Below are 19,811 nucleotides of genomic sequence, written 5' to 3'. Positions count from 1 at the left end.
TTGTCATGGAGAAAATGGCCCCGTAAAACAACTCTTGAGTCTGGTGCCAGAGAGGCTGCAGTCGGAGCTGTCTGAAGACACCCCTCCCCCTGCCCCTTATGGATGTCCTTGGAATGGCCTGGCTCATTAGCAGGGCTGCTCCAGGACAACTGACCCTCCAACCTCAGTCTCCCACCTGCATCATGAGGCAAATTCCACCTGCTAAGTTGTCGTGAGGACTGCAGAGGTCCTCATCTGGGAAGGACCCCAGAAGCGTTGGAGCTGACTTGAGCTGAGTCGTGGGATGATTTACCATTACGAAGTCATCCAGGCAGTCAGCAACACGCCATCTGTGACCCCCTGGTGGTGATCTGACCAGTTTTCTAGGGAAGGGATGAGCTGCTCAGCCCTCTGCTCGGAGCAGGGCACTGCGTCGTCAGAAAGTTAGCCAGAAACATGCCAACTTCAACCCGCCATCAATTCAGGGAGTGTGCCTCCAGCTGACTAGGGACGTTTAAGCCAATGGCCAACTACCAGACAGTAGGACACTCCCATATTGACCATCTTCAACATGATATTTTCATTCATTTTTATGGGAAAGAAACTGATTTGGGCATTAAAATGACTGTCATCACACCCACGTGCACCAGCTCAATTCATCCTGCCTAAGTGAGCTGGTCCCCCTCAGTACCACCCAGTGCCCTGCTTGGCAACAGCATCACAACTGCCTGGTCCCCAAGCTAGAACCCATCCTCCACGAGGCTCTGCCCCTGCCCCTCTAGAGCTGGCCTCCATGTCTGCCCAGCCTCTGAAGCCAGCCTCTGCCCTGCACCTGACTGCCTCCCCAGGGCACCTCCATGTCACTCACACCACAGTCCTGACCTCCCAGTGGTCTTCCTGTCCACACTCCCCTGACTTCAAGTTCTTCTTGCGTCTCCAGCACCCTCTGCTTTTTACCAAAGCCATGATCCTGCTATAATGTCTTTGAACTTCTCTCAAAATAGCTGCACCACTTCCTCCCCCTAGAACAATCTGCCTGCTTCCCACTGAGTGTCCTGGCTTCCGGCAACTCAAATGCCATCTTCCTGAAGCCGGTCCCCAGACAGCTCACTGTGCCATGTCTCCGAGCCTTACTTAGTGTCCCCTCTCTTCCTGTGCGGAAGGCCAACTGTGTGTGTTGGCGTACCAGCTCCTGCACCGGCCACTGGCATGTCAGCAGCAGGCACCGGGACCCCTGTGTCCTGTGCATTTGCAGCCAGGCAGAGTCCCAGTAAATGATGATTGACAGAGAGGATAGAATGAAACTGTCATGTTGAAACAGGGCCTCCAAGTCAATTCTTCCCTTTATTACTTTCTCTGAAGTCAGCAAAATGGAAACAAAAAAGCCAAAGAGTTGATTTTAAAAATTAATAAACAGTTTAGGCTCTGGTTATTGTCTTTTCTAAAAGGATGTTTAAATCCGGATCATGAGGATAATTGCTTCAGCTCTACCTCAGGTTGCCACACGTGCAAATCCAACACTTCATTTTGCAGACTTGTTTTCTATCAGGCTCACTATTAAATTTTTTCCATGTGTGTGCTTCCTAAAATGAAATTATCAGTTCTCTATTAACAAAGCAATAAAAAAATGTTTATCAGTTTTAAAAACCGTGGTTCTTGGCCTATGGGGCTCATGCTAAAAATCATTTGTAAAATCCTGGTGCTGAAAAGCCTCACCAAATAGAACACAAGGAATTAACAAAATCATACAGAAGATAAGCCGAGGGAGGGGTGAGAGACGACTGCTTCACTCTCCACCTTAGAGCAAGGGCAGAGGCGCGTTTGGAGTCCTGTTCACATGCCGTGATAGATCTGGCTTCTAATTGAAGGTTCAATAGAAACACAGAGAAATTTGGGGTCAGTGCATGGTTCCACCCCTGCGACCTGCCCTTGCAAGCAGGTCTCAAACCCCAGCTGTCCCCCTCAGCATGTGCCCAGTAGCCCACATCTGGACAGTGGCTTCTCTTCAGAGGGCCCAATCTGCTGATCATTGTCCCCAAACTGAGACCTCCAGCTTCCTTAAGAGGCCAGCGAGATGCCAGCTGAGGTCTCTCTCATTGTCCCTGGTGTGACTCCCTGCTCTGAGTCACAGACCGGCCCCACCACACACTTTTCCTCCCCCAAGTGAGGGAAGGGAGGCCTTGGATTCAGATGCCTCCATTCCACACTAGGACTGGGAAAGACCCCGAGGTCAGGCTTCATGGAGCTCGTGGAGGGGCCCTGCTCCCTCTCCCTCTCTTCCTCTAGTCTATTCTACCTTGCACACCACCCCCACCTGCAGTCCCTTGCACTCATGACCCCCAGGTAAGGCCCAGGCTACAGGCCCCAGGACCAGTTCTGGGAAAACACGGGAACAGCGACTAGAGCCAGAGCTGTCTCCTGAAGACTCTTGCTGAGATCCGAGCGTTGTGTGCACATAAAGCCAGCCCCTCCACCCGGGCAGCTGCAGGCTCCCTGTTCATGTAAGGGACCTTCTTGGAGGAGGCGTTTAGAGTCTTATCTTACTGCTCTAGGGACATCATAGCACAGGTAAATCTGGTCCTTCATGCATAGATGTTGGTGGCAGCTTTATTCACAACAGCAAAACATGGTCCACCCAAATGTCCATCAACTAAAGAATGGATGGACAGAACATGGTCCATCCACGCGGTGAACTCTGATGTAGCCAGGAAAAGGAATGGAGTAGCGACAGGCTACCATGTGGACGAGCCTCCAAACCCTGTGCTGAGTGCAAGAAGCCACACTCCAAAGGTCACACACTGTGTGGTGCCATTTATTAAGTGTCCAGGACGGGCAAGTCTGTGGAGACAGGAGCAGTAGGAGTGAGTACGCAGATTTAGCACAAATGGTTTCTTTTTAAGGGTGATGAAGTTCTAACGTAGACGGTGAGGATGGCTGCATGACGCTGTGAATTTACTAAAACCAGGCCATCGCCCAAGTAAACAGAGAAAAGGATGTAAAGGAGAATTGGGGAAAAGATTCTTCAATCCCCATGTAACTTTGGAGTCTAACATTTCCTTTCTGATTATTACAGCAATCGTGGTTATTGTAAAGGAAATTAAAAATAGAAAAAGATATTAGTTTAATGTTAATTACCTGGAGAGAGAATCATCACTTGGGTTTTAAATATTCCCTTCTAATCTTTTTCCAATCATACATACACTTTTTAATTAGGATCATCACTATTAGTCATATCTATCAGGGTCAAGATCTAAAGCTTATGCATATCGTTTCTCAAGAGTGGAACCTATCAGAAAAAGCTCAGTATTTTTTGGATACAGGGAAATTCTGCTTGGTCATGATTCTGAAAAAAAAATCCCTGAGATTAAAAAACAAAAAGAAAACCCGCCCTGTTTCTCATTACACCCACACAGCGTCAAAGGGACAGCTGTGCCCCCCAGGTCTCTTTGGGCCCAGCTCTGCAGGCCTTCCTCCCGGGGTGGCGCCCCGTTGGCCAGGTCAACAGGGGAAGCAGAAGAGATGGCCCAACCTCTTTGCCTGGTGCTCTGACCACAGCACTAACACTGAAGCTCTGAGCTCAGGCCGTGGGGTGGGGTGTGCAATCCCGGCTACTGCGTTCAGTCCATGGACCACCCAGGAAGATCCAGGAAGCGACACATGTCATCAGGCAGCAGCTGTCACGCAGGCAACTGGCTGATGCGATGGCTCCTTGGACAAGGAACTCTGCTTCTGGGTCTCCAGTCTCCTTTGGGGGAAAATGAGAGACAGCTGGGAAGCAGGACCCTAGGGCTCAAGGCAGCAGCTGGTTCTCCTGGACCTCACCCAGTCTAACAGCAGCAGGGTTCAAGTTCTCCACGTGCCTCCTCTGCTTTCCTCAGTCAGACGGTCCTGCGGCACAGCCCTGCCCCTCAAAACCAGGAGCCCCAAAGCCTCAGGGTAAACAGGAACCAGGCTGACCAGGAGCTGGCCAGGCCAGGAGTGTGGCCACAGTGTGCCTGAGCCCCAGAGGCCAGCCCCGCTACTTCATGGGCAGCGGCCACTGCTCACCAGGAGGAAGCCCGCTAAGCTGTCAGCACCGAAATCAAACCATGGGTCCACTTGACCATCTTGTCAGGCCACGTGCCGAGGCATTACGCACTGTCCGTGCCGAGTGGGAGCAACAAAGCCAGAAGCCGAGGGCGGCAGCCAGGAGGACAGGGGCAGCGTACCCAGTCCACGGAGCAAAAGCGCCTCCAGGTCTTCAAGTCACATCCTCCATCTGGAACAGATTCAGTCAAAGAAAGGAGGGACCACAGGAAAGAAAATGGTGACCACCCCATGTCTTGCCACTGTCTGGCAGCAGCTGGGCGAGACACAACATAAGTAACCCTCACCGGAAGTGGGTTGGATGGAAAGGGGTCTTTCGGCTACATGGTAGGCTTTGTCTCCAGGTCACCTCCAAGCCTTCATTATCATTTGGAAATGAAATTTGATGGGGTCGCTCTTGGGAGGGGGAAGTTCAAAATACCTCTTTACCCCCAGCCACAGTTTTGCGCCTCAGAACCCCTAACTTCAGCCCCGTCACTGAAAGCAGTTCCTTCTGCTGAGAAGCCGGAGACCAGGAAAAGGAGGCTGAGCAGCTGGCGTGTGCTCCTACCGGGTGTCCCTGTGACCCCTTCCATCAGAAGACCCACCTGGGGCAGGGGCAGCTTTGTCTTAGCTTTTACAGTTATTTCAGAAACTTAAAAGAGACTGTAGAAGTATTCACGCACAGACACGCTCAACTACAGGAAAGAAGGCTGGGCTGAGAGGCCCTGGCAAGAGGGAGGAGGCAGCCTCCAGTCAGGGTCAGCAGAGCGACACCAGCTAAACTCAGGGAGCGGGGAGCAGGTAACAAAGGACGCCCACCTCAAGTGCCCCGGCACTCCAGCACCAGGCCACAGCCCAGAAGGACCAGTGGTCATCTTGAGAGGCCATGCTTCCTGGGAAGTCCTCAGATGAAAAGCAAGAATTGGAGAGTAGCCCAGAGACCCACTGCCCATCTCAACTGCTGGCTCAATGAAAGGTCCAGTTTCTTGCAGCATGAAGACAGGTCGGCAGGAGCCCCGGCACCACAGAACCTCTGACCACAGCTCAGCACGCGTTTTCACCAAACTCTCCACGTGACTCGTGGATGGATCACTTATTCAGTTTTGTCCTACAAATTAAAATCAAGTCACTCTTAAAGCGACCTCTTCAAATTGCTTTCGAAATGGTGCAGACCTCGCGGCGCTCCTGGTGTGTCGTGGCCACACTTACCCATCATTTTCAGCACCTTCGTTTCACGGGTGCGCTGCCCCTCACCTCAGTTCCGTGCCTGGCCTTACCTGTGCCCGACCTGGATTGTCACAGCCAGATCCCCAGACATCTGAGCCTGTCCAAGAAGAATAGACAGGACGGAGGTCCAAGAGGCAGAGAAGGCTTCACTCAGAACTACTGCCTCTAAAGTGAGCAGCCACTGTGGGAAACAGGGTGTGGTGCCATTCCCCCGGAAATCAAAGAATCACCCTATGATCCATCAGTTACTCTCTGGACACACACCCCAGAGAATTTAAATAGGAACTCGAACAGGTTGTGGACACCTATTCACCCATCACCATCAACCCCAATAACCACAGCCAGAAGGAACATAAGTGTCCATCAACCCATGAATGGATAAGTGAAACGGGGGGTGTGTGGGGGCGTATGTATACATACACACACACACACACACAAAGGATATTAATTAGCCTTAAAAAGAAAGGAAATTCTGGGCTGGGGATATGGCTCAGTTGGTAGAGCGCTTTCCTTGCATGCACAAGGCCCTGGGTTCAATCCCCAGCACCATAAAAAAAAAGAAGAAGAAGAAGAAAGGAAATTCTGATGCCACACATGAACCTTAATGATGCTAAGGTAAATAAACCAGCCACAAAAAGGAACTATAGGACTGTGGCTTCTGGGAACTGGAATGGGGGCCTTGAGGAGGGGTAATAGGGAGTCCCATGGGTATAGAGTTCCAGTAGGCGAGGATACAGTTCTACCGATGAGTGGTGTGGACAGTTGCAGAACAATATGAATGTACTTCGCACAGCTATATTTACACTTGGAAGTAGTTGTGTATATTATATAAGGTGATGATCGCTCTGACACAGGAAGCAGAGGATAACACTTGGTCTATGGAAGGAGGTCTAGACTCACCGAATTTACTTGAGTTTTTGTTAGTCAGCTTTCCATTACTATAACAAAAATACCTGACAAGAACAACTGAGGAACAGAAAAGTTCATTTTGGGCTTCAGCTCTTGATCAGCCAACTCCACTGCTCTGGACCCAAGGTAAAGCAGAGCATCGTGGCACAAGGGCGTGGTGGGGGAACTCTGCTCAGCTCAGCTGAGAAGCAGAGAGAGAAACAGGGAGCAGCCAGGGGCAAGGTACAGTCCAAGGCCACCCCCCTGATGACCTACTTCCTCCAGCCACGCCCCACCTGCCTTCCGTTACCACCCAGTAGCCATTCAAATTGTCAAATCCATCAAGTGGCTTAATCCACTAAAGAGGTTGCGGCTCTCATAAGTTCACCATTTACCCCTGAACACTACCCGACACTGAGGTTTTCAGGGGACACCTCATGTCCAAACCATAACAGAGCCCATATTGACACTCCTCTGGGCCTCAGCCCAAGACCCCTAAGTGAACACAGCAGGGATCCATGGTCTGAACTGGCACCGAGCCCAACTCTGCTCTTCTGGGGGTGTAGGTGTGTGCCCCTGGCGGCGGGGCCATGACCTTGCTTGGATCCCCACTGAAGACCCACTGACGGGAACGGTTCATCTCTCGGGCCTCTTCCAGCCCCCAGCATTATAAAGACAGAAGCCCTGCAAACAGTCACAGCCTCCCCACATTTGGAACTTGGACGTCCTCTGATCCTTAAATAGACACCGTGAAAACGGGGAGCCGCCTGGGAGGGGAAGCAGCCCCACCGCACACCACCTCAGCGGGCTTGCTCCGACTCGGCTCTTCCCTATTCAGGTAGAAAACCCGAGCTGGGGGCGCACGGCCCTGAGGAAATCTCGGTCCTGGGATTTGGTCACGTTGTCCCGTGGGCAGGGGGCTGCGGAGGGGAAGTGAAGGGGTGAGGGATCTTTACTGGTATCGACAGAGTACCTGGACGCCCCCATATTTCCTTGGCCCAGAAACTCTTGGAGCCAACAAGCCCCTGAAGAGCCATCACACGCGCGTTCTCAGTTACATCTGAGTCTGGGGTGCGACTTTTCTCCACCCTGGGCACGAAAACACGGGAAGAACCTCTTTCCCAGAGGATTTTGCGAATCTAGTCTTCACCTCATCACCCAAAGAAAGGCGCTCACTCTACTGACTTGAGAAGAAAGACATCAGCCGCTGGCCTGGGAACACCACCCGGGACAGTGAGGACAGTGGGGTGCTCATCACGTTCACGAAAGGCCGCTCTTCTGGCCGTATTCAGGTGCTGCTAATGCCTCCCATCCACCCTACCAAACGGCTTTCCTTCGTAATATATTCAAGAGTGGAAAAATGTAATGGATTCTTCTGAGATATTCAATTAGCTCGATAAAAGGAGAAAAATAATTTTTCAATAAAGAAATTTAGCCAAATGACTAAAGCTGGCGGTGGAAAACCAACCTCAAAGTCGTTATGCATTTCTTTTGAGTTCTTTCTCTAACAAAAGTGGATGATAACGCCACGGTGGGAATCAGCCGTCCTTCCAGCCGTTCTTCCTTTCCGAGTTCAGCAGGGATTTGTGGAATGCTCACTCTGAGAGTGTCTTTGGGTGTTGACATGTTTACGTCCCCGCCAGTCCCGCGAGAGCATCTGTCCTCGCGGCTCAGCTTCCCTCAAGGCCGTTTCCTCCCCGTGAAGGACACCAGCTCCCCAGGACACCAGCACCGTCCCTGCAGAATCCCGGGCTGCCCTTGTTCCTCACCCTCGGGGGTCACCCGCACCCATGCATGGGTTGCCTTCTCTTCTGCAGAACCACCAGTGGCCTTTAAAGTTTGGGGTTTCCCAGGGCTGCACCCCACGGGCCTTCTCACTTCCCCCTGGGCATCCGAGCTTGCCAGAGGTCCCAAAACCTCCCTGTGTGGACGGTGCCCGCCTCCGACTCAGCTCGGGCTCCTCGCAAGCTGCACACCTCAGCACGGATTGTTGGCTTTGAGGGGCCACAGCACAACGCCGGGCCCACGGTGCTTCCACCGGCCTCTGCTTGTCCCCTGGCAGCCAGAGCTGAGCTCATAAGGACAAGGCACTTCCCACCTGGTCAGGTTGCCCACGCCATGACCCCTTACCTACTCCATCGCCACCTCCCGGCCAGCAGCCTCCGACCCCTCCTGTCAGTACAGTTGTGTGTCTTCTAAAAGTGACTCCGATTGTTTCACAACTTCTGGTGGCTTTGTGCCCCCCCCGAGAAGCAGCACAGGTTCCCGTGACCACCAAGGTCCTCGTGCCCCACCTGCCCTTTCCCGTGTCCCCCTTGTCCCCCCTTCAAGATGCCCCACTGTGGAGGAGCAGACCCACATGGCACCTGGTGACCGCCCACAGATAGCCACCAAGGGAGGGCTCACCCTCAGCGGCCTGGGGTCCTCCGGGTTCCTCGAGGCCCGTCTTAGGGCACAGCTGCAGGCCACAGAACTGCTGCTCCAAGCCCGGCTCGTGCCGCGGCCGTGTCACATGCACAGTGTCCACTCCTTCTTCCCGCCCCTGTCAGTGAGAAACTGGACCTAAAAGGGTTCCTTTGCAGTTTGCCTGCTGAGCTCGAGAGTCCTGTCTCCCAGCTTCAGTCAGAGATGCCACACCCAGCTGACCCCCGGTGACTCAACAGCTCTGAACTCACCGTGCTTTCGAAACACCGATGCGACACGAGATAAAATTAACCTGGACGGCTGATGAAGTGCCATCAAAGTTGGGTCAATCCCATCTAGTTCCCCTGTGTAAAGTCACAGAGGCTCCTCAATCTAGGATGGGTTACATCCCGATAAAGCCATCGAAAGCTGGAAATTGTCATAAGCCGAAAGCACACATTTACTCACCCACCGGACACCGCAGCACAGCCGGCTGCTCAGAACACGACCCTGCGTACGGTGGGGTCGAATCATTTAAATACAGAGCTGACTTTATGACAGAGTGCCGAGTAGCTCGTGTGATCTATTGAGGTGAAAACAGAAGGACAGGCAGGCCTGCTCCCACACCATCGAGAGTTGAAAAGTCAGGGCTGTGGGGAGACTACTCTAATTTCAGGGGTGCATCAGGTCCTTATGGGCACAAGCCCAGTGTTCACACTTAAAATCTGTGTCCTCCAAATTTGGCTCTAGTTTTGCTGAGTTAAAATCAGAAACCACTAATGAATGGTTTTTCCTGAGAGCAGACTTCTAATGCACAGGTGGACTCAGAGTCAGGCTGAGTCTTACTGACATTCAATACCCTTCCTTTAAGTGAAAGATGGGTGATTATAAGGGCGTCTTGAAATAACGGACCCTAAAAGAAAAAACAGTTCAGGAAATAACTGAAACATTGAAGGAGAAAAGGCTCTAAATGTAAGGTCCAGAGGTTGTATTATGATTGCTTCCACTGCACAGTGGCCAGCAGGAGGATTTATTTCTCATGACTACCCTACCTTCCAAATCTGTCCTGACCTGAGGTTTGGCTGCCCCAGCCACCAAAGGCCCTTTTCCTCCCAAGACGGAAGGCCCGTGCGTCGGCTGTTAACTCTAGTTGGGTCCAGCCACTCCGAAGAACCCTCGGTTCCTGTCCCCGCATTTCTAGCCTTCCTACTGCACCACGTGGCCAGCACCAGGCTTCCCAGACGAAAGGCTTAACTTGAGAAGCAAGGAACGTGACCCCGGTTGTCTTTAATCTTCCAGTGCCTCTCGTGTGTTAAATGACTTTTGGGTCAGAAACTCAGCCTTCCAAATGCAAAGGATTTAGCTGGAAGAATCTTAATCAACAGTCTCAGATATGATTTAAAAAGAAGTCTTTGTAAACCACTAAACTTTATACCAAAAATGCAATCTATTGTGGTTGGTCCTGCCTGAGACTGCTGATAATTGTGGATGCGAAATGCAGTAAGTACGCACTGCAGAAGTACCGTGTGGTCACCCTCCGGTTCACCAGTTGCCCACTAATGCCTTGCCCCTCCCACAGGCAACCCTCCGGCCACGGGCACCGGGACCCTGCTGATAACCCTGGAAGACGTGAACGACAACGCTCCCTTCATCTACCCCACGGTGGCCGAGGTCTGCGACGATGCCAAGAACCTCAGTGTGGTCATTTTGGGAGCGACAGACAAGGACCTTCACCCAAACACAGATCCTTTCAAGTTTGAGATCCACAAGCCGACCGTCCCTGACCGAGTCTGGAAGATCTCCAAGATCAACAGTAAGTGGCTGGAACCTTGCACCCACCTCCAGGTCTGAACTTCGATTCTCTGCTTCTCTTTCCAAAATGCTCTTCCTCTCCTACTCTCTGGGTTCTCAGGGTTAAAGTTACTCATGCATTGTAGAATGCTGACGGTTTCCTTTGGCATGCATTTATTTATTTGTTTGTTTGTTTGTTTGTTTGTTTATTTATTTTCGTACTGGAGATTGAACCCAGGGGTTCTCAACCACTGAGCTGCACCCCAGCCCTCTTTTTATTTTTTAATTTGAGACAGGGTCTCTCTAATTGCTGAGGCTGGCCTCATCCTTGCAATCCTCCTGCCCCAGCCTCCTGAGTCCCTGGGATTACAGGCATGTGCCACTGCACCCAGCTGGACAGTTTTCCTACCAGCAATTGAGTCCAGTCCATTGAAGATCAGTTTCTTATAACTGCAAACATGGAAGTTTCCTCTTCTGCTTCCCGCCCTCTGTTGTGCAGTCTGTCCCCAGCATTCCCATACCAACTGTAGTCTCTGCCACCCATCCTGCCCAAGTGGCCAGTCGTAAGTCGGTGGCTCTGGGCTCTCCCTCTCTCCTCTTGGTGTTAATTGAACTCCACGTGGTCTTCCATGTGGCTGTCTTGCACAGAATGCTGGCCAGCCACCCCAGTCTTGAGCCTTAAAAAGCCAGGGCCCCCTGCTTCTCCCCACCTGTCTCTGGGCTCAGAGTCTCCCATCCAGAGAAAGAGAACTGTGAACTTTCCCCAGCACTTTGGAGAGATGCTCCAGGGAGCTCCAGCCTGCATAAGGGACTCAGAACAGAAGGTACTGGACCAAGAAGCTACGCGGTCTTCAGCCTCACTCTAGCTTTATGCTGCAGACTCCCCAGCTGGGGGGTATCATGGGGATCACCTTGGCTGCCATCGTCACCCAGGACCTTCTCCCAGGTCCCCTTCTCTCATTCGTGAAACTTACAGGGCTCTTTCTCCCAGTCTTCCCACATTTGACCCAGCGTTTATCATCTGCCTTATTAATTACGAAGGGGCCCTTTTCCAGGGCCTCACCCACTTTCCTCAATAAATGTGAACCAAGTTCACCTTCTAGAAAAGAAAAAGAAGAAAAAAAAAAAATCCCACATAGGAGCACATCAGATAAACCCTCTGTCCACTGTGCCTCAGTGATGAACTCGTCCTGCTCTTGACCTGGTCAGGATTCGCATTTCACATCAGCGGTAGCATGTTTAGGGGGCAGGGAACGGCCCATCTCATTATGTACAAACGTATCGTAGGACTGTGAGCAGACTCTTCTATCACAGAGCCTCCTCCGTGGTGATAGCCCTTGCTCATAGCTCATGTTATTGGAGCCTCTCTCATGCTATTGATTCTATTTGCCTGTTAGTCTATTTTATTGCTTTTTAAAGAATGAATTCTGTTCCACTGATTATTTTTAATTAAAACAGCCCTCCTCTTGTTGGAGGGCTTGGGCTTTCCTTGCTCGTTTCTGTAGCTGTAGCTGATTTTGTGACCATCACCAGTTCTTTCCGACTGGAATTTTCCCATCCAAGAGTCTCTTCCCGACATCCCCCACATCACTCTGCCATTCCACAGGGTGGCCGTCCTCCCGCTGAGGATGATCATCCTTGGTTCATATTATCCCTCTCTTGCCCTCCCGAGTGATTTAAGAGATGAAAGCCTTCTACAGCTGATCTTGTTTTCCCCGGGTTGTTTTCTGAATATTTAGCACCAGAAAGGAGCCATTTGGGAAAATATTATAGTCCTCTGAGTGACTAAAAGGAGAAGAGCCCCAAACCCCAGGGACAGGACAGATGGGGCCTGCTCCTGAGTGCAGCCCAGTGGTCAGAGCAGGTCCTCCCTCACTCCTGAGATTAGGAGAGTGGAGAGGAAGCCCAAAGATCCCGTCCCCGCGTGTTGTCCTCACCCAAACCCAGGGCTATGGCTAAGGATAGACGAAGCCCAGCTGCAGAGCCCGTCTCCATGACAGCACCTGGCGCCTGCTCGGATCTGGAGTGGCGAGTTTTCACACTAGCCTTCCCAGTGCGGAGGGCGGTCTTGGTCAAGATGGCTGGATAGGAGGAGTAAATGTCCAGAGGAGTTCTTGGTACGTGATCATTTCAGACAGCAGCCCTCTCAAAACTGGTCTAACAGCTCTGAAGCGTCCACCCTGTAGGAACAGAAGTGTCCCTCCTGGCACTGTCCCACAGAGGAGCCCCCAGCCACCGATGGCCACAGGGCATTTGACATGCGGCTTCTGCCACCGAGGAACTGGATTTGTATTTTTACTTGACGTTCCTGGGTTTCAATGTGGGTGCCCCCGTGGCAGGGCTTCTAAGCACAGGCCTGTTGTGTGGGGTTTCAGTCACCCAAACCTCGGTCTCCACCGGAAGAAGCCTCACCTCTCCCCTGGGGGCTCCTTGTCTTCACAGACACGCACGCCCTGGTCAGCCTGCTTCAGAATCTGAACAAGGCGAACTACAACCTGCCCATCATGGTGACAGATTCAGGGAAGCCGCCCATGACGAACATCACAGATCTCAGGGTACAAGTGTGTTCCTGTAAGAATTCCAAAGTGGACTGCAACGCGGCGGGGGCCCTGCGCTGGAGCCTCAGCCCTGTCCTGCTCCTCTGGCTCTTCAGTCTAGCTTGTGAGTCGGCCCCCACCCCTGTGCATGCGCCCCTGTGGACAGGGACGTCCCCACACTCACAGCCCATTTGTTTTCCCTTCTGATTTTGCTGTTTTTCTGTTGTCGTGTATCTTTCCAAGAAAACTCATCCCAGAAGAACATTCCTCCTTGGTTTCTGTCCATAGGATAGAAAATCTTACAAGTAAAAGTGCTCCAGCTAATGTGTAAAGGCACCTTAAAAGTCCCCTGCTGGCATTCTGAGGAGCTGCGACAGGCACTCCGCTGGCCTGCAACCCAGGTGACAAGCAAAGCTTCCTGCAGATGCCACTCAGCTGGAGCTAATGAAAATGCGCCCAGATGGGTGACTGGCCCACCAGGGGCCTGTCTCTGTGTTGTGCAGGACGATCCCTTACAAGGTCAAGGCAGACGCTGCACCTTTCTAAGAACAGTCCTCCGAAGCCGGGTGGGGGAGGTTGGTATAAGGAAAGATAAATGTATCATTCACACATTTTCCCGCTGATCAGTAGTAATGAATATGATATAATGAAATACTACTTTAAACAAATGAATCATGCTGGGTAGTACACATGTGAGCACAATGTGAGCAAATCCTGGCCAACTCTTTGCTACTTGTGGAACATTAATTAGCACCGTTTCAGCCTTCACAGTTTTTCACAATAGCTATGCCATCTGAAAGACCCTGGGGCCTTGGTGTTTACATTTGGGGAAATTACTGGTGTATCTGGTCATTAGGCCGAGGGGAAGTGGGCAGAGGAGAGGACAGCAGGCCTTGTTGCATCCTGAGAGGGAGGTCTCGGGTCAGCAGGATCACACATCTTGGCCTCACAGGCTCACTGTGTACACAGCTCTGGGAGGGACCCGAGTCCTGTGAGTGGAGCAAGAAGAAAAAGCCTGACCTGGTCCTGCTGGCCCTTCACACCATGCATTTCCTCAACACACCAGGTCACCTTCCCTCTGAACTGCTTCTCTGCCCCACGACCTTGGATGACTGACACCATCACCACCATCGTCCCATGGGTCCCCATGGCTCCTCCCACACCCCCAGCTTCAAAGCTCAAACCCCGCACCTTCTGCCCATCGCCACCTCCCACTCCCAGCTCAGGTCCTGCTGTCTCCACTTGTCTTGGCCCACTTGCAGGTCTCCTGACTCCACGTCTGCTGAGAACCGGGGGGAAAGACAGTGAAGTCAAGAGGCCTCCCCTTGGGTGCTCCCCTCGGTCTTCTTTGAAAGTAGGAGACGATTTCATCCACAGCGAAGGAAGGATAGAGAGGTCTGGAGGTGGAGAAGACATGAGCAAAGGTTGTAAGGGCAAATAGCTAGGCTTCCCAAGAGACGGGCCAAGGTCACCCAAGGGCAGAGACGGCCTTGAGTGAAGATCCCTGTGGCACCAGCCTTCCAAGAAGGTACTTAAGCAGCTCACAGAATTAAAACATGCATAACACTGCAGGTCAAACTACACTGCAAAGAGCAGAAACCAACTAGGAAGCGTTGGAGACAAGAGTTTAACTGACACTAAATTTGGGGATGGGATGTTTTCTAGAAGCCCTGAAACTAGATTCCCCAGCCACAGCCCTTGGAAGAATCTCAGGACTGGGGAAGTGGACTGGTGACTCTGTCTTTAAAGCAGAGCATGCTGACTGCAACACACGTGCCCGTTTTTATAAATAAAGTTTTATTGGAACACAGCCTTGCCCATCCTGGGACGTCTGCTTTCCACTACAGCAGCAGAAATGAAGTCTTGTGCAAGAGGCTGTGTGGCCTACAAAGCCAAGAACACTTACTATCAGACCTTTATAGAAAGGGCGCCAGCAGCCACTGCCTGCTGTAAGGCATCCTCCATAAGGGGCCTGAGGTCATGGGCACAGACCACACCTGTCACACAGCGTGGGAGGAAGAAGTGGGGTTCTCTCCTCCCCTCAGAAAAGATTCAGATCCCAGTAGACTAGCATTATCCAGGAGACTTTCTTCTCTATCTCCTTCGTTGATTGGGTGATTTGATCCCCGTTAGCCTGGAAAGGTCCCTGGGCTAGTGAGCTACGGAGCCAGCAGTCGCCATTAGACCACCTACTCCTTGGAGATAGATGAGAAAGCACGTGCATTCAGTATGATGTTGTAGCTGGCTTTATTGCAACTGAGAGGTGAACACAAGGAGCTGTAGGTCCTTCTTTGACTTCTAAAAATAAAGGAAATAAAACTAATAACATTGAGGGTAAAAAAAAAGGAAATAAGATTATTGTTACTGTGAATTTTGTTGTATAAATTATATACTGATAACACTGGGGAGTTGATTCTTCCCTCAGCGCCCACCCGGAGTAGCAGACAGCTTGTGGCGAGGCTGCGTCTGTAGTTTCCAGCACAGCTCGGTGTGGGCTGACACGGGCAGTCTTAAGAGACTCGTCCAGAAACCTTTCTGACCATTGCTTTTGCCTTATTAATCAGAAATAGCAAGAATAGAAAAGGAGATCAGTGAACCGTTTTAAGAAGTACCAAAATCCAATGTCTCTGTAGTGGGGTGTGGGCTGGTGGAGAGCCAAAGACAGCTCATTTTACTCCCCTGAAATTTCTCATTTGTTTTTTTTTTTAAACTAATGCATTATTTGCATACGATAAAATCCACCTGGTTTAAGGGTACAGTTTGATGAATTGTGTTGACCATCCTCAATCACGAGCCACACCCCAATCGAGAGAGTTCCCTTTGCTATTGATCCTTTCCCACCGCCAGGCCCTCACTGATCTGCTGTCTCTAATGATAATTGTGCCTGTTCTAGAATTTCCCAGGGTACATCACTATTCTGTTCCTTTTTATTGTGAAGCATGTTGCAGACAGAAGCAGAGCCCGAAGAGGCTCGGAACATGAGTAGAACGGGCCATCCTCTGCCTGCAGGTGGCCCCGGGTCATGCTTTGTAGAGCAGCCATGGTCCCTTCAAGTGATCTGACTGCATGGACAATGATAGGTGACCCTTGAGGGATTTCTAGGTGCCACGCACATGCAAGCAAGAGCTTTACATAAATTACATACATTACCTCGTGTAATCATCTCAGCACAGCCAGGAGGTAGGATCATTTACATTATGGTCTAAATTGACTTAAGACGGGGATTGGAGACTCTAATTTGAAAACAAAGGGCTGGAGACTAATTTAGTGGATTTTATTCAGTCCAAAATTTGTTTTAATTTTTAACCAATTTGCCCCCTAAGGGACAGTTGGAAATGTCTAGAAACAGTTCTCATCGTGATATCTGGGAAGATGCTGCTAGCGGCACCTAGTGGACAGAGGCCAGGGCGCTGCTGAGCATCTGCAGCGCACAGGACACCTCAGCGCCAGAGGCATCCACCCCAAGGTCACCAGAAGCCTGCCTCCCAGGGTCTCTAGAAACAGTGAGATTTGGGAGGCAGCCCAGCCTTGAACAGTCAAACAGCTTGTGACCATTTAGAAAAGAAAAAGGACTGAGTGTCCAACTACAGAACCTCTGAAGGATGTTCCTCCTTTTGCTCCTTCAAAAATGCTCCATATTTCACAACTGTCTTGCAATTTAGCTGCAAATGAGACCCATCCCTTGTGGCAAATCTAAGTGCCACATCAAAACCTAGAAATTGTGAGCAGAATGGAGGCCATCTTCAGGGGGCCCTTGTGGGCAGAGGCAGGACGACGGATTGCAGGTAGCTGACAGAGGCTGGTGCGCTCGTGCATGCCACCCACAGTCTGACAGGTCCCCTCCTCTCACTCTCCTGATGGCACAGGACTCTCTGTAACAGAAGCCCAGCATGGAGGGCTCTGACAACTGGCACTGGAGACAGGATGGTTTCCACTGCTTAGAGAAACCCCGCTCCTGGCTGGAATCCAGTGCTCAGCTCTGCGGGAGCTGCTTGGGCTTGGAAGTGCTTGCAGGGAATGAGGCAGAAGGAAATGCTTCACCTCAGCTGGATCTGGGCATCCTCAAGGAGCGCCTCCCAGCTGACAGCTGAGCTGGGTAGAGCAACAGTCTCCATCACTGGGCCTGTCCTCTCAGGGGACCTGAAGAAGTGGCCAGGAGCAGGAACTGGGCTACTGGGCTGCTATACACACCCTACATGCATGTCACCCTCTGTGACCTTTTCCATTGAGTGACATGCTCTCACAGCCCACAACTCTGCTACACGGTGCCTCTTGTCCCCTGGGAGCACAGTGCTGCATACCTGTAGTTGGTTGATAATGGCTTTCAAAGATGTCCTCTTTCTGACCCCTGGATCCAGGAAACATGGCATCCTACCTGGTAAAAGAGACTTTGCAGGTTATTAAGCCAAGGGTGGTAAGATGGGTGGTGGCCTTGAGTTAGCCAGGTGAGCCAATATCATCACAAAGTCCTCATAAGAGGGACAAGGAAATATTGGTTATATAAGCCACGTGATGGTGAAAACAGAGGCAGAATTAGAGAAGATGCTACGCTGTAGGCTTTGAAGGATGGGGATGTGGACATCTGAAGAGGCTGGGAAAGGCCAGCAGGCAGACAGAACCAGCCCTGCTAACACTGAGTTCGCTCTGTAAGACTCATCTTGGACTCATGACCTCCAGAACTGTCAAATATATCTGTGTTGACTTAAGCCACAACATTTGTGGCCATATGTTACCACAGTAATAAAAAACAAGCATAACATTCTGTGACCAAATATATATATATGGGACAATCATCAGTATCTTAGCTGCAGGTCCCCTTGCTCAGCATTTAGCACCGCTGTGCTAATGTGCATGACTAGGCTCATTGGTAGCAAGGCTAATTGCGACTGTTGGCCTCAGAGGAGGGATTTGGCATCTGAAGTCATCATTAATGTTTTCAAAGAAATTCAGTGTGTGTGTGTGTGTGTGTGTGTGTGTATGCGCGCGCGTGCTGGGGATGGAACCCAGGGCCTCATGCGTGCTAAGCATAAGTTCTGCCTCTAAGCTGCACCCCCAGCCCCAAGTCCAGCTTCTTAACACATAAACCAGCAGCACCATTATTCTCTCTTCAAATGTCATGCTAGAGAGAAAAAATAAATTCCCCAAGGTGGTGCGGTGTTTGTTACAACTTGTCAATCACTTATCCAGTGTTTAGCTAAAATGTTTTGAATTAAGTTGTGATATCCGCGACCTAACTCTGAGCCTTTTCCATTCAGGTCTGTGAGAACTCCTGACATCTGAAGCTTGACTCCCAAGTTTCCATAGCAACAGGAAAAAGAAAAAAAAAAAAAAACCTATCCAAATCTGAAGATTGCCGTTTACAGCTATTGAACTTCACAACTAGGCCTCAATTGTTCCAGGTTTCCATTTTCTTTGCGATTTCACTTAGTCTGTACTTCACCATTTTGACAGCATCTTCCTTCCTCCTTTAATTAATGGATCCTCTGAATTTTCCCTGAGTGTTTATAGATCATGACATAGAACTTGACCTTTGGGAGCAGGAACAATGACTACTTTTTCTGATGTGTTGACACGTTGCTAGCCCCTGCTCCTCACATCCAGCTGTGTCTGTGGGTGCGTATCTGTATATGTATGCGTATCTGTCGGTGTATATACACGGTATTTATAGAGAGAGACTATACAGGAGAAGCCTAGTTTTGATATGTCATTCTTCCTTGAAAGGTTAAACAGAGGGGGCAGAAGCTGAGACAGCTAAACCTCCAAGGCCTCAGTAAAAAACCTTGGCACAAGTACAGGCCGCCGAGCAGTCACCTCTGTCCTGAAGCCACATCCCCACCAGCCCACTCGGTTTGAAGACTGAATGCTGAATGACCAGCGGGCAGGTCCCTAGAGAGGCAGGGCAGAGAAGGAAGTCCTTTCTCATTAGTGTGAGGACCGCCACCAACTCCCAATGCCGTGATCCTGAGCCATGGCGGTGAGGGCAGAGCAGGAAACCGTGCCATCCCGTGCCAAGGAGGGGCTGCCACACTCCTTCACGGACACCAATGTGCATTGGTGTGCAGCCTGAACCCACAGTCCCGCTGGCTCTTGTGGCGACTAGGATCATGGTGGAGAACCTCCCCTCTGTGCTATGTGCACGACTGCAAATGCCATCACAGAGGTGAGACGTGCATACCAAGAGGCCAACAGGTACCATCTTGTATACACATATATGCCCACATGTATAGACATTTATGCACATAAACACCGTTCGTTTCATGTATACAGGCATAAAATAGAGTAAATACAGGTAGTTTTAAAAGTACCCTTTTGTGTGAATTGACTACCGTTGTTTGCAAACCTGAAAATAAAAGACGTTCATTATGTATGAGAAGTAATTGATTTTTATTCTGTGAGCATGTAAAAGTAAGAGGAAAGTTAGTGCTTGTACTAAGATCATCTTCTTGTTGATAAACTGTAAACGAACCATCTGAGCTCACACCAAATTTTTCTATCAAATAAAACTAGTGACAGCCTGTGGCTTTTTATTAGAGCTTGCCACGAGCTAGGGTAAGGTAAGTGTCTTAGCATATTTTAATGCGGTTGCTTACTAAAGGTTTTAACCACACACATACATGCACACCCATGCTTTCTTATGCAATCTATGTTTGCCCTGTGCTTTTCAGTTAGCCTTTTGTAGGAAGTAGAAGTCACATGTTGTCTTTGTTGTAGTGAAATTATGCAGATAGAGTTCCATATATTGTATTTGTTTCAATAGTAAATCTTTTTGGAACATATAGAATGCAGAGATTTTTTTTCCATTAAAATAAATGGGTATTGGTGGTTAAAACTGCTGGGCAGTAGCTTTTCTCTGATTTTATGTGTGTCTAATATCACTGATACCAGGTCTTGTCTTGGTGAAGTTCACAGTTTTGAGCA

The 19,811-nt window shown here is 50.4% G+C and overlaps 1 protein-coding gene across 2 annotated transcripts in view; it reads left to right on the top strand.

Annotated features, from left to right (window-relative positions):
- Positions 1-19,260, top strand: part of Cdh13 (cadherin 13) — a 1,261,125-nt gene extending 1,241,865 nt beyond the window's left edge. For both annotated transcript variants that reach the window (XM_048792348.1, XM_048792349.1), the window contains 3 exons: positions 10,145-10,378; positions 12,799-13,017; positions 18,149-19,260. In XM_048792348.1, the coding sequence (XP_048648305.1) occupies positions 10,145-10,378; positions 12,799-13,017; positions 18,149-18,156 (461 nt within the window). In that variant the 3' untranslated portion in view covers positions 18,157-19,260. The remainder of the gene's footprint in view (positions 1-10,144; positions 10,379-12,798; positions 13,018-18,148) is intronic.
- The last annotated feature ends 551 nt before the right edge of the window (positions 19,261-19,811 follow it).

This window comes from Marmota marmota, unplaced genomic scaffold, assembly GCF_001458135.2.
Source record: "Marmota marmota marmota unplaced genomic scaffold, marMar, whole genome shotgun sequence".
Taxonomy (NCBI): domain Eukaryota; kingdom Metazoa; phylum Chordata; class Mammalia; order Rodentia; family Sciuridae; genus Marmota; species Marmota marmota.
This window is presented reverse-complemented; position numbering and strand designations above follow the sequence as displayed.